Below are 12,558 nucleotides of genomic sequence, written 5' to 3' on the forward strand. Positions count from 1 at the left end.
ATCAAGCAGGAAGGGAAACAAAGGAATCCCCAAAAGGTGAGGAAAAAGCAGCAGGAAACATCCTTCTACATAGACATTCTGTTTCTGGTAGCCAGGTGGAAATGTTTCTCAAAGGCCGGATAGGACTATAAAAAGAGGGGGTAGACATCCCAAGGCACCGCTTTCTCTCTCTCTGCCTCTGCCCATTGATTCACTGCATCTGAAGGGATAAAGAAAGCAGTCCTTGGACTTGGGGAGGGGTCCAGACCTAAGAAGTTTGGTCAGTAAGACTGCTGAAAGCATGTCGAGAGGAAACTTTTGCTTTGAATTTCACATCATTTGTTAACTTAGGCACAAGTTGCATTCTAGCTTGATTTTTCTTGTAACCATCTCTGACTTCTATGCCTCGTTATCTGCACTCACTTAAAATCTATCTTTGTAGTCAAGAAACTTTGTTTTATTGTTTTATCTAAACCACTGTGTTTAAATAGAAGTGTCTGAGAAACTAAGTTGCATGCATGTTAGTGCTGTTAAAGAAATAATGGACAATGCAACTTCTATGGTACAGGAGAGGACTGGGCAGCACAGGACGTGACCCAACTATTCCTGGCCAGGCTGCAGTTACACACACATGCTCAGGGTGTGATTTGCCTGCTAGACGGTTGTTTGTGAGTGGCCCAGGTGGAAGCCACTTCAGCAAGGCATTGCCAGGTTGCAGGCAGGTGTGACACAGCTGCTGATTAGTCTGGGTTGGACTCTGGTATGTCACAGCCACCAACCTAGAAACTATCCCAGTAACACCAAAGGTGTGGTGCTGACTGACAGTAGTGTTCGATTGACATAAAAGGGTGAGGTCACCACAGGGATGGGCCCATGCACTGATCCATGGCTGCAGATGCACAAGGACATGTGGTCATCACCTCCCCCGAAGGAGATCCATGGCAGGCCCAGGGATAACTCTTCCCTTGTTCACTATGGTAGCAGAAATTATCCCCCACGGGTGTGCAGGCTTGGCTGGTATTATCTGTGCATTATAGGGTTGATTGTATTAGGAGGAAAAATTGATGACCCAAGTCAGCTCTATTCTTTGGTATAATCCGTGGGGGAGGGGTCACAAAGAATGTACACAAAGTCCTGCTTCCCTGAACACCAGTAGAAACAACCAACAGCCAGCAATCTCTGTATTCACAAACTCCGAAGTCTTTCACCCCAGGTCTGTGCCCAGGATACACTATGCCCCTACTTCCCCTAGGAGTCATGCTCATAACTCCTTCTCCCTGCCTCCTCTGACCCGGAGGTGCCTGGTGCAGTCCTCGGTGAAAATGCAAGGTCAGGGCAGGCTGAAAAAGGAGGTTATTAACACTGAAGATCTCTGCAACGTCTCTGCAGATGCTGCTACAAAATAACTCCGAGCATGCCAGCTCCCTCCCGATTCTTTTGATAATTTTATTTATTTCCTATAACTTATACTCCGTGAAACAGAGTGTCATGTTGCACCCCATAATGCTGTAAAGAAATATGCGTATGAGTGTAGACATAACTGGAATATGTTTTATGTCAGATAGGCCATCTAACATATCTCTGAAAAGGTTATGATCTGCTGGACATATTCATCCAGTTTTGGTTGCATATCTCATTTTTCTACTCAATGTTATGAATATTCGCTAGGTACTTGTTTGATTTTAAGTAGACTCAGTGAAGCATTTGGTCAGCTTCCAGAGAAAAGACTTTTCTCAGTAACTGCCCAGTCAAGAAACACTTAATCTAACAATGAACTTTGAGAGACACCAATCCACATCTGAGCTTTCCTGGGAATGTGGCGTCGGCCTGTAAGGAACTGAGTCATGCATGGACATGTGACTTACCCATGTGACTCCAAAACTCCATCTTGGACCTGGATTCTGCATAGGAGATGGAAGGGGTTTCCATCCACAAGAGAGAGACTATATAAGCCCCTAGGAAACCTCTCCATTCTGTCTTCAGCTGGCACCCCAAGGAGATGCCTGAAAGAAACTTGAACAAAGGACAGTAACTACAGGGATATGAGTGATTGCTGGACCCAGACTAGGAGGAAGTCTAGTCCATAAAAGAGGTTTATTGGAATATCTCTGAGGATGACATTTACCTGCATTTAGTTTTTACTGTGTTAGGCATAGACTTGTGTGTTTTATTTTATTTCGTTGGGTAATTTACTTTGTTCTGTCTTTTATTACTTGGAACCACTTAAATCCTACTTTTTGTATTTAATAAAATCACTTTTTATTTATTAATTAACGCAGAGTATGTAGTAATACCTGGGGGGGGGGGGGGAACAGCTGTGCATCTCTATCAGTGTTATAGAGGGTGAACAATTTATGAGTTTAAACTGTATAATCTTTATACAGAGTAAAACGGATTTATTTGAGGTTTGGACCCCATTGGGAGTTGGGCATCTGAGTGCTGGAGACAGGAGCACTTCTTAAGCTGTTTTCAGTTAAGCCTGCAGCTCGTGGGGGACATGGTACAGACCTGGATCTTTGTTTGTAGCAGGCAATCGTGTCTGGCTCAAACAAGGTAAAGTACTGAAGTCCCAAGCTTGCAGGGAAAACAGGCTCAGAGGTAGTCTCAGCACATCGGGTGGCAGTGCCAAAGGGGTTTCTGTGACCCAAGCCATCACACAGAGTTTAGGAATAAATTTGCAAAACAGTGTCTGTTGTGAGGAGGATAGGACAAGAACCGATGGACTTCAATTATAGCAAGGGAGGTTTAGGTTGGACTTTAGGAAAAACTTCCTAACTGTCTGTGCAGTTAAACACTGGAATAAATTGCCTAGGGAGGTTGTGGAATCTCCAGCACTGGAGATTTTTAAGAGCAGGTTGGACAAACGCCTGTCAGGGATGGTCTAGATAATACCTAGTCCTGCCATGAGTGCAGGGGACTGGACTAGATGAACTCTCGAGGTCCCTTCCAGTCCTATGATTCTATGACCTCACAAGGAGCCCTGCACTGGGAGGAGGGGAGACACCAGCCTGAGCACTGGGGAGGGCAAGGGACACACACCTGCCTAGACTTGACATTCAGCTCCACTGTACCCCGCACCATATGCACACACATATTGCCAAGTGCTCACCAAACGCACATAGACAGACAGAGTGCCTACTACACACACAGACAGAGTGCCCACTACACACACACCCTGACACTGAGCTCAATCAGAATGCAGAATAATCTCTACTGGGAAGCTGGGATAGCTGGAATATTTCCAACTAGCTGAACAAAAAGAACCGAAGGGGATTCTGATGCCCTGGCAGGGAGATAGGACTATATTTCCCAATTGGTCTTTTCCATCAGCAGCTTCTCTGAGGCCTGGTTTATGCTTAAAAAATAGATCAACAGAGCTCTGTCGTACGGGGGGGGAGGGAGGACTTTTCACACCCTGTGCGAAGCAGTTAGCCTGTACTGACCCTCAGTGTAATTCTTCCATTGACGGAGCTACTGCCTCTCGGAGATGTGGATTAACTACATCGATGGGAAAACCCTTCCATCAATGTGGAAACAATATACAATATGGCGCTGCTGCAGACCATAGCTGAGTTAATGTAATGGCCTTAGACATTCCCTGAATCGATGGGGGAGTTTTCCCCCTTCCTCTTAAAACTATTTTTATCTCCTTTTCCATAACTCTTCTCCCTCCCTTGGTAAAGCTCTTTCCTTCTTTTGATAGGTAAACATGTTCAGAAAAGTTGAAATTTCTCCTCTCAGGATAATTCCTTCCTTGCCCTCCCATGAATGGCTCACTGTCATTTCAATTAAAGGCCAAAATGCTCTGAAACTGACTTGTTTACCCATGACTTGGTGGTACCTCTTTGTTTTTCCTCCCTTCACTTACAATGAGTTGAGGACGGAAACAGTATCTGCTCAGAACCCTAAAATCAGAACCGTAAAATCAGAGTTGAATCTTTCCCTGTTTGCTAACCACACCAACATTACCCTTAATACCTCTGTAGCTGCTTCCTTGGGTGGCACAGGCTAAATTTGGCTTTGATGACTATCAGATTTGCTCCCTGGAGCATCTTTGTTCCCAGGACAACAGGTGTGCACAGCACATTCAGGTAATGTTGTTACCGTGTGTTTCCTTGTGGAAATAGAACACAGAGGTCCAGAGCATCAGCCAGTCTGTATCGCTGTCTCTCCCGTGAGGACATTTTAAAATGATACAAAACTGAGGTGAATGTATTCCACTTTATTTGTCTGTCACCTCTCCAAAGGTCTCTTTAAGAAATTTTCCAGCATTGGGACACAAAGGTGTGTAGAAATGGGTGAATTTCTTCTGGACTAATAATTTATTGTCAAAAACAATACCGTTTGTATTGACCTGAAACTATTCACAAATGTGTTACAAATACTCCTAGTAGCTTTATTCCAAAACAATGTGTGTGTGCGGGGGGAGGATTTAGGTGCCGATCGCAACACAAAAACTGTAGGAGGTGGTGGTGGTCTGTCCCGTTGTAATTTTTAGCCCAGTAGTTGGTGTGTTGACCTGTGACGTGGTAGATCCAGGTTCAGTTTCCCCTTCTGTCCAGTGCTGGGCAAAGCCATGTGTGACACTGCACTCGATATGCTTTATGAAAATATGCTTATGAATATGACATAACTGGAATATGCTTTATGCTAAGTGCCCCATGTAACATACCATTATAAAGACCATAATCTACTAAGTGTGTTCATCCTATTTGTTTACATGGACTATTTCAATGTCTGGAATTAGGAGAATAAGATAAAAACTTGTATCACTGATGTAGACATATTAAGTGGAGGCCATTAAAGGTGCTTCAGAATCAATGAACTGTGAATGGCTCTGTTTACCTGCAAGCCTTTCAGGCTATGTGTGGGCCAACCCAGGAAGAATGGAGACTGGGGTCTTACAGTGACATGTGACCATGTCACCTGATACTGAAATCCATCTTCAAGCTTGTACTTTTCCAGAGGGAGGTGGAATTCCAAACAAAGGTTTCCCACCTTAGGGAAGTTCTATATCAAGTTGGGAAGCAAACAATGAGTGTCTTCAGCTGCCGTAAGAGACGGCCTCCCCCACCACAGAGATACCTGCAAGCACCAGGAAAGAAAAGGATTGTAACCACAGGGGTGGGTGAGAACTGGCTGGACCCAGGTCAGAAAAGGCATCTGACCTGAGAAAGATTTTACTTGAAGTAACAACCAGGGTGAGAAGTTTACATTTGCAATTGATTTCTGAGTGTATTAAGCTTAGCCTTGCATGTTTTGTTTTATTTTGCTTGGTGACTTACTTTGTTCTGTCTGATCCTACTTAAATCCTACTTTTATACTTAATATAATAACTTTTGTTTATTTATAAACGCAGCGTAATAAATTACCTGGGGGGGGCAAAAAGCTCTGAATATCTCTCTGTCAGTGATATAGAGGGTGAACATTTATCATTTTACCCAGTATAAGCTTTATACAGAGTAAAATTACTTTATTTGGGGTTTAGATCCCATTGGGAGCTGGGTGTCTGCGTGGTGGAGACAGGTCTCCTACTGAGCTGGTTTCAGTCTAAATCTGCAGCTTTGGGGGCGTGACCCAGAGACTGGGTATGTGTTGCGGCAGGCTAGTGTGTCTTGCTCAACAAGGCAGGGTTCTGGAGGCCCAGGCTGGCAGGGAAAATGGGATGAGAGGTAATTTCAACACATCGGATGAGAGTCCCAATGGGGGTGTCTGTGATCAAAATGGTCACACTCTGCACTTGGGTTTCCTGCATTTCCAGAAAGTATCCCAGCCCCTGAGTGCTGTGCTATTCCAGTCTGGGTTGCTCTCAATCTCTCCTTTCAAAGTTGTTCTACTGTGGTTAACTAACTATATAACCCTGGGAACAGAGACGTGAAGTTGAGCATCTCGCCCTCTAGGTTGGTGCGCCTAGCTAACAGTCTATAGAATCATTCTCTCTTTCTGGCCCTGCGATGCTTCCAGTATTTTGTCCACTGATCTCAGTTGGGGCCGGCAGACCTTGTTACAATACAAACAAATTAATAATAATAACAATAGAATAAGGAACAATACTACCATGGGCTCTGCTGAGTTTAGCAGCTTCAAGAATTGGTTAGGAGTTTATTCATTGCTTTCCTCAGGGCGTCCTTCACCTCCGTGTTCCTCAGGCTGTATATTAGCGGGTTCAACATGGGGATCACCAGCGTGTAAAACACTGAGGCCACTTTATCTGTGTCCATGGAATAGCTGGAGGGGGGACGTAAATACATGAAAAGTTGGATGCCATAAAACAGGACCACAGCAGTCAAGTGGAAAGAGCAGGTGGAGAAGGCTTTGCGCTGGCCCTCGGTCGAGCGGATCTGCAGGATGGTGGAGGCGATATAGACATAGGAGAGGAGGACAGGCACAAAGCTGATCACCTGAATGCAGCATGTGAAAGCAAAGATCACAATCTGATTGATGCGGGTGTCAGAACAGGAGAGCGCCAACAGTGGGGGGATGTCACAGAAGAAATGATTGATGATGTTGGAGCTACAGAATGACAGCCGAAATGTAAGCCATGTGTGTATCATTGAATCCACCACCCCCACAGCGTACACCCCAGCCACCAGCTGGTTACAAAGCTGCCTGGACATGGTGACCGTATACAGCAGCGGATTACAGATGGCCACATAACGGTCATACGCCATTACAACCAGCAAGAGGCACACAACATCTGCAAAAATGATACAGAGATACAGTTGCACAGCGCAGGCAGTCAAAGAAATACTTTTCCTCTCGGCTAAGAAATTCAGCAGCATCTTAGGGGAAATTATCGAGGAAAAGCAGAGGTCACAGAAAGACAAATTACTGAGGAAAAAGTACATGGGGGTGTGGAGTCGGGGATCAATCATGATTAACATGATCATCCCTCCATTCCCCAGCAGGGTGATACCATAAATCAGTAGGAACACCACAAACAGGGGGACCTGCAGCTCTGGACGATCTGTCAGTCCTGAGAGAATGAACTCAGTCGCCTCCGAGTGATTTCCCTTTTCCATCTCCTGTGAACACAGATCAGGCAGCTACAGAGATCTGGACAGGTGGATGATTCGGAAAACCTGTCTCTTCTCTGTAATGAAGTAAGTGAAGATAAAGAGAGGTCAGTTTCTCAATGTACATCAGTATCCGCTCAGGGAAGGGCTTAGTCCACAGAGCCAGATGTTCACAGCTGGTCATTCCAGCTGTTTGATAAAATAGACACTGCGTAAATACAATGACACACAGGTTAATCTTGCCTGACAGACGAACACTCCTGCTCACTTATCTGAGCAGCAAGTAGTGACTTGTGACTCTGCTGTAAGAGAATCAGGGTGAAAAAATTTTCAGTGTGAAGAGATTATTTGTAAGCTCAAAAAGCGGTGAGAGTAAAGGAGTCCCAATCTTTCTACCATCTTTGGGCAAGGGGAGCTCTGTGGCTTGGCATGTCGGTTTGCTTACAGTGTAAATTAAGCTTTTTGGCATTTACTTTAGCCTGTATGAAAACCCAGAGACATAAGGGAAAACACTGGCTTCAGTGACTATGTAATTGCCTATTTTTTCCAACCAAGTAGGTCACTCCTTTAGCTGAAGGGGTAGGATTTTGGGCTGAGGCTTTTAGTGCTGGAGGTCTTGAATTCAATACCTGCTGATCACCATGGTGTCTGCGTGTGTTTGTGACTGTAATTCAGGACAATAGCACGTACCTGCTGAGAAGAGAGAGAGAGATGTGGTCGCATTTCCCCATCAATAGAAACTGCTAGTTTGGAGCATTCGGGAAATTTTATACTGAGATATGTGATCTATGGGACATGATCCCTGAAGCAACTGGGAATACCTGAGCTCAAAGAGCCATAACACCTAATAAATGCGTTCAGTGAACCAAAGCCACCTTGGTGTAATTGTTGCCCTTGGGATTAATTTGACCCACTCTTTCTTACTGTGTTATTAAATGATGCAATTTCTACCAGAGTTACAGAGTATGAGGTTTGGGATATATTTCATTCTGCTGTTTTTAGTACAAGTTGGGTACTGTGTAGAGCTGATCCACAAAGGGTTATTTTTTTGTGGAGACCGAAATCTTTTTGAATCTTCCCTTCTTCACTGTGGAAGCAGAAATTATCCCCCACCGGTGTTCAGGCTTTCCTGGTATTATCAGTGCTCCAGGGAATGTTGGTGCCCCATTCTCCTAAGTTTTGTCAACCTGTGAGGCATGGCAGGGTTGATTGTATTAGGAGGAAAAATTGAAGATCCAAGTCAGCTATATTCTTTGGTGTAATCTGTGTGGGAGGGATTACAAAGAATGTACACAAAGTCCTGCTTCCCTGAACACCAGTAGAAACAACCAACAGCCAACAATCTCTGTATTCAGAAACTCCTAAGTCTGTCACTCCAGGTCTGCACCCAGGAAACACTATGCCCCTACTTCCTCTAGGAGTCATGCTCATAAATTCTTCATCTGATTTCTCTGCCTCCTGTGACCCGGAGGTGCCTGGGGCAGAACTCACTGAAAATGCCAAGGTCAGGGGAGGCTGCAAAAAGGAGGATATTCCCCAAACTGGTGGTTAACAGAGTGTGACATTGCACCCATAATTCTTTATAGAAATATGCTCATGGCTGGAAATATGACATAACTGGAATATGTTTTATGCTAGATAGGCCATGTAACAGATCTCGGCAAAGGTTATGATCTACTGGATATATTCATCCTATTTGCATGCATGTATCATTTTTTACTCAAAGTTATGAATATTGGCTAGGTACTTGTTTGATTTTAAGTAGCCTCAGTGAAGCATTTGGTCAGCTTCCAGAGAAAAGACTTTTCTCAGTAAGTTCCCAATCAAGAAACACTTAAGCTAATAATGAACTTTGAGAGACGCCAATCCACATCTGAGCTTTCCTGGGAATGTGGCTTGGCTGGTAAGGAACACAATCGTGCAGGGACATATGACTTGCCCATGTGACTCTAAAACTCCATTTTGTAACCGGATTCTGCACAGGGAGTGCGACGGGTGTTCACCCAGAGGAGAAATTCTTTAAAAATCCCTGGGAGACCCCTCCATTTTGTCTTCAGCTGGCTCAAGAGATAGCCTCTCCACCCCCAAGGATAGCTGAAAGAAACTGGAACAGAGGACAGTAACTGCAGGGGAGTATGAGTGATTGCTGGACCCAGACTAGGGGGAGCCTAGTCTGTAAAAGGAAGCTTAATGGAACACCAATGGGGGTGAGGTTTTTATCTGTGTTCAGTTTGATTACTGTATTAGAGATAGATCTGCGTGTTTTGTTTTATTTTACTTGCTAATTCACTTGCTTTTGTCTGTTATTAATTGGAACCACTTAAATCCTACTTTCTATACTTAATAAAATCACTTTTTACTTATTAATTAACCCGGAGTATGTATTAGTACCTGGGGGGGGGGGCAAACAGCTGTGCATATCTCTCTATCAGTGTTATAGAGGGCGAACAATCTATGAGTTTACCCTGTATAAGCTCAGCGCTCTCTGAAACTCCAGTCCTTTTGAGGTGCTTCAAGCTTGGCACCCAAAACCACTATTCGCTTTTGAAAAGCTTGCCTCCACTCTTCTAGCCTTTGTCCCCCACCTCAACCCCAAACCCATAAAGGGAGTGAGTGCTAATGGGAATCAAACTCATATTATCATTCTTTAAACATCACTGTTTTTCCCCACTCAGCCGTGTGAAAGCCAGATCCCTAGCTGCTCTGCGTCAGCATAACTCCATTGATGCCAGTGGACCAGGTGTAAACAAGAAAGGCTCTATTCAAGTTAATTGCCCAGATCTCCTGCTAATGTACATTTGCCATAAACACTGTGTCATTCAATGGGGCCAGATCCCCAGCTGGCATAAATCAGCTTAGATCCACTGAAATCAGTGGGCCAGATCCTTAGGCGGTGTGAAACAAAGAAGCCCCATTGAAGTCTCTATACCAGATTCTTTGTGGTGTAACTGACATCGCTCATTTGGAGCCGCTGGGTGGTGTAAATTGCAGTGGTCCCATTGAAGTCAACAGGCCAGAGCCACAGCGGGTGTGACTCGTGCCAATTTGCACCCACAAAGGATCTGACCTAAGGATCACCAATGCACGGCCTCCTTTGGCCAACTTCTATACTATGTCCATACGAATCAGAGCCAGCGGACAATGGCACTTTTACTTATTAAAACTCTCACAAATTATGGTTTTGGTATTTGACCAGCTTTAGGCCAGCTGTACACTAGAAATTTTTGCCAGTATAGCGATGTGCGTTAGGCGTGTGATTTTCTTTTTAACAACATTTCTATACCAGCAAAGCCATAGGGTCCTATAGAGATAGTGTAATGAACCTGCTGGCTCATGGTCAGGCCCCACTTCCCACCCCACTCCAGAATTAGCTGGAGGAAAAGGATTGGGCCACAGCTCATTCTGGGAGGGGATCTGGTTCATGTATGACCACCAGAGAGTGCTGTCTTACCCAAGTTCCGCATTGTGACGGTAGAGGGGTCCGTGTGAACAGGCAAGGCAGTGCCACCCAGAGGGCAGAAGAGGATCAGGGTCAGCCAGTGAGGGCTTGTCTACACTTGGACTGTTACAGTGGCAGCGCTGTAGCGCCTCTGGGTAGAGACTTTCAGTGCTGATGGGAGGTGTTCTCTTGTCAGCAGAGGTAATCCACCTCCTTGAGAGGTGGTAGATAGTGCAGTCTACTTGGCGACTTAGGTTGGCTTAACTACATCGCTTGGGGTTTGATGTTTCCACACCCCTGAGTCACAAAGCTGGGTGGAGGAAGTTTCTAGTGTAAACCAGCCCCTAGTGGAGATGCAGGTATAATGGCCAAAAAAAAGTGCTTTTGCTGATATAGTTATTTCTTTTGGGGAATGGATATAAATTATAGAGGCAAAAATGCTCTTTTGCTTGCATAAACTGAGGCTACACTAGGCAGGTTTGCCGGTGTAGCTATACCAGTATAGATAAACAGGCAAACCTTTTCTAGGGTAGACTAGGCCTCAACAAATAGCTTTTTCCATTATTGTTCATTTATGCCTCGTCACTCCAGGCTTTGTAACTTTCTATGTGAAGAGGTTCTGAAAGAGAAATGTTCCATTAAATCTGGAAACACCAAGATTCCAGCAAATTAAAAGTTCTATGGGAGCAGTTTGCACAGGGAAAACTTTATGAGTGAATGTAACATACTAGCGTAATGCGCCCTGCCCCCATCTAGTGGCTGGTCCCTAGAGAAGATAAAAATCTACTACGAAGACCAGCAAAAGAAATTACTATGCGCTCAAGGGGTATGGAGCTATGCTTTGGTGCTGACGGTCTTGGGTTCTATAAACAATTGGGACACATCGTTTTGATGCAGGACATGTTTTCTAGGTCTGGGGATTTGTGCACAGCTAAATTTCTAGGGGAGCAGTTACCTGCAAATGGTCGCATTGTCCTTGCTTGAACGTGCAAGGTTAAGGAGACAGTGCAAGGAAAGTTTCCAATGTAGTGAGCAGTAGAGCAGGCACAACTGCATTCTCTTTGCTTTCCTGAGTCCAAGCATCGCTCCCTGCTAATCCCCTTTTGGCTGCGATCTATCCCCCAAAACGGGGGGAGAAGCAGCGGGGAGATAGGGTCATGTTCCCCCTCCCTCTTAGAAGGCAGCAGAGAGGACTGGACCTGGACAGGAGGAGGTGCTGTTCCCTATGGGCCTGCTCTAAGTCCCACTGACGTTACTAGGTCCATTGATTTCATATCTGGGCCCCATTGATTTCAATGTGAATTAGGCACCTAAATACCTGTAAGGATCTGGGCTGGCTGTGCCTTACAGGCACAATCGGGGCCCGCACGATGCAAGGAACAGTCCAGCTCTTCCTTTGCTGCTATCGAATCTATTGTGCCCAGTGGAGGGTGTTGCTGGGAGTTTACCAGTCCCTTCTAGTGAGCTCCGTGTACCATGAGCGCAGAGGTCAGCGCGGTGAGCCCTTTGAGCCCTAGGCTCTTGGTGGGTTCTCCGTCCCTTGGTGGGTCCCCATTAAACACTTCACCTTCTGAGAGCCTCAGGTGCTTTAATGCTCTGCTTTCAACTTCTCATCCCCAGCCTCTGGCCCTGCTCTCAGGCTGCCTGCTACTTGTCCTCCTCTTCCACAGCCAGCTCCCAGGCTGCTGCCTCTGGCCGGCCACTGCCCACTCTCAGCAGCTCGCTGGCTGACCCTGATCCTCTTCTGCCCTCTGGGTGGCACTGCCTTGCCTGGTCACGCGGACCCCTCTGCTGTCACCATGCGGAACTTGGGTAAGACAACGCTCTCTGGTGGCCCTACACGAACCAGATCCCCTCCCAGAATGAGCTGTGGCCCAATCCTTTTCCTCCAGCTAGTTCTGCAGTGGGGTGGGAAGTGGGGCCTGACCATGAGCCAGCAGTTCCATTACCCTATCTCTATAGGGCCCAACACCATAACACACGCTTCCACTTCTGTCCCCGGACACTCTCTGCTCCACATACCCTCGTCTGTGTGAAGCCTCTCGGATGCACAAGGGTAGTGTGGGAGGAGAGAAATTCAGTACACTCAAAACCAACGAGGAGTCCTGTGGCACCTTAGAGACT

At 45.7% G+C, this 12,558-nt stretch overlaps 1 protein-coding gene and 1 pseudogene across 1 annotated transcript; both read right to left on the reverse strand.

The window, feature by feature from the left end:
- Positions 1-12,558, reverse strand: part of LOC135877972 (up-regulator of cell proliferation-like) — a 778,396-nt pseudogene that overhangs the window by 611,457 nt on the left and 154,381 nt on the right.
- Positions 6,063-7,001, reverse strand: LOC135877449 (olfactory receptor 8U3-like). The gene has a single exon (XM_065402884.1). The coding sequence runs from the start codon at positions 6,999-7,001 to the stop codon at positions 6,063-6,065; it is 939 nt and encodes a 312-aa protein (XP_065258956.1).

The sequence above is a fragment of the Emys orbicularis genome, chromosome 4 (genome assembly GCF_028017835.1).
Source record: "Emys orbicularis isolate rEmyOrb1 chromosome 4, rEmyOrb1.hap1, whole genome shotgun sequence".
NCBI lineage: Eukaryota > Metazoa > Chordata > Testudines > Emydidae > Emys > Emys orbicularis.

Coding starts and splice junctions, on each gene's coding strand:
- LOC135877449 (XM_065402884.1), bottom strand. CDS start 7,001: ATGGAAAAGGGAAATCACTCGGAGGCGACTGAGTTCATTCTCTCAGGA.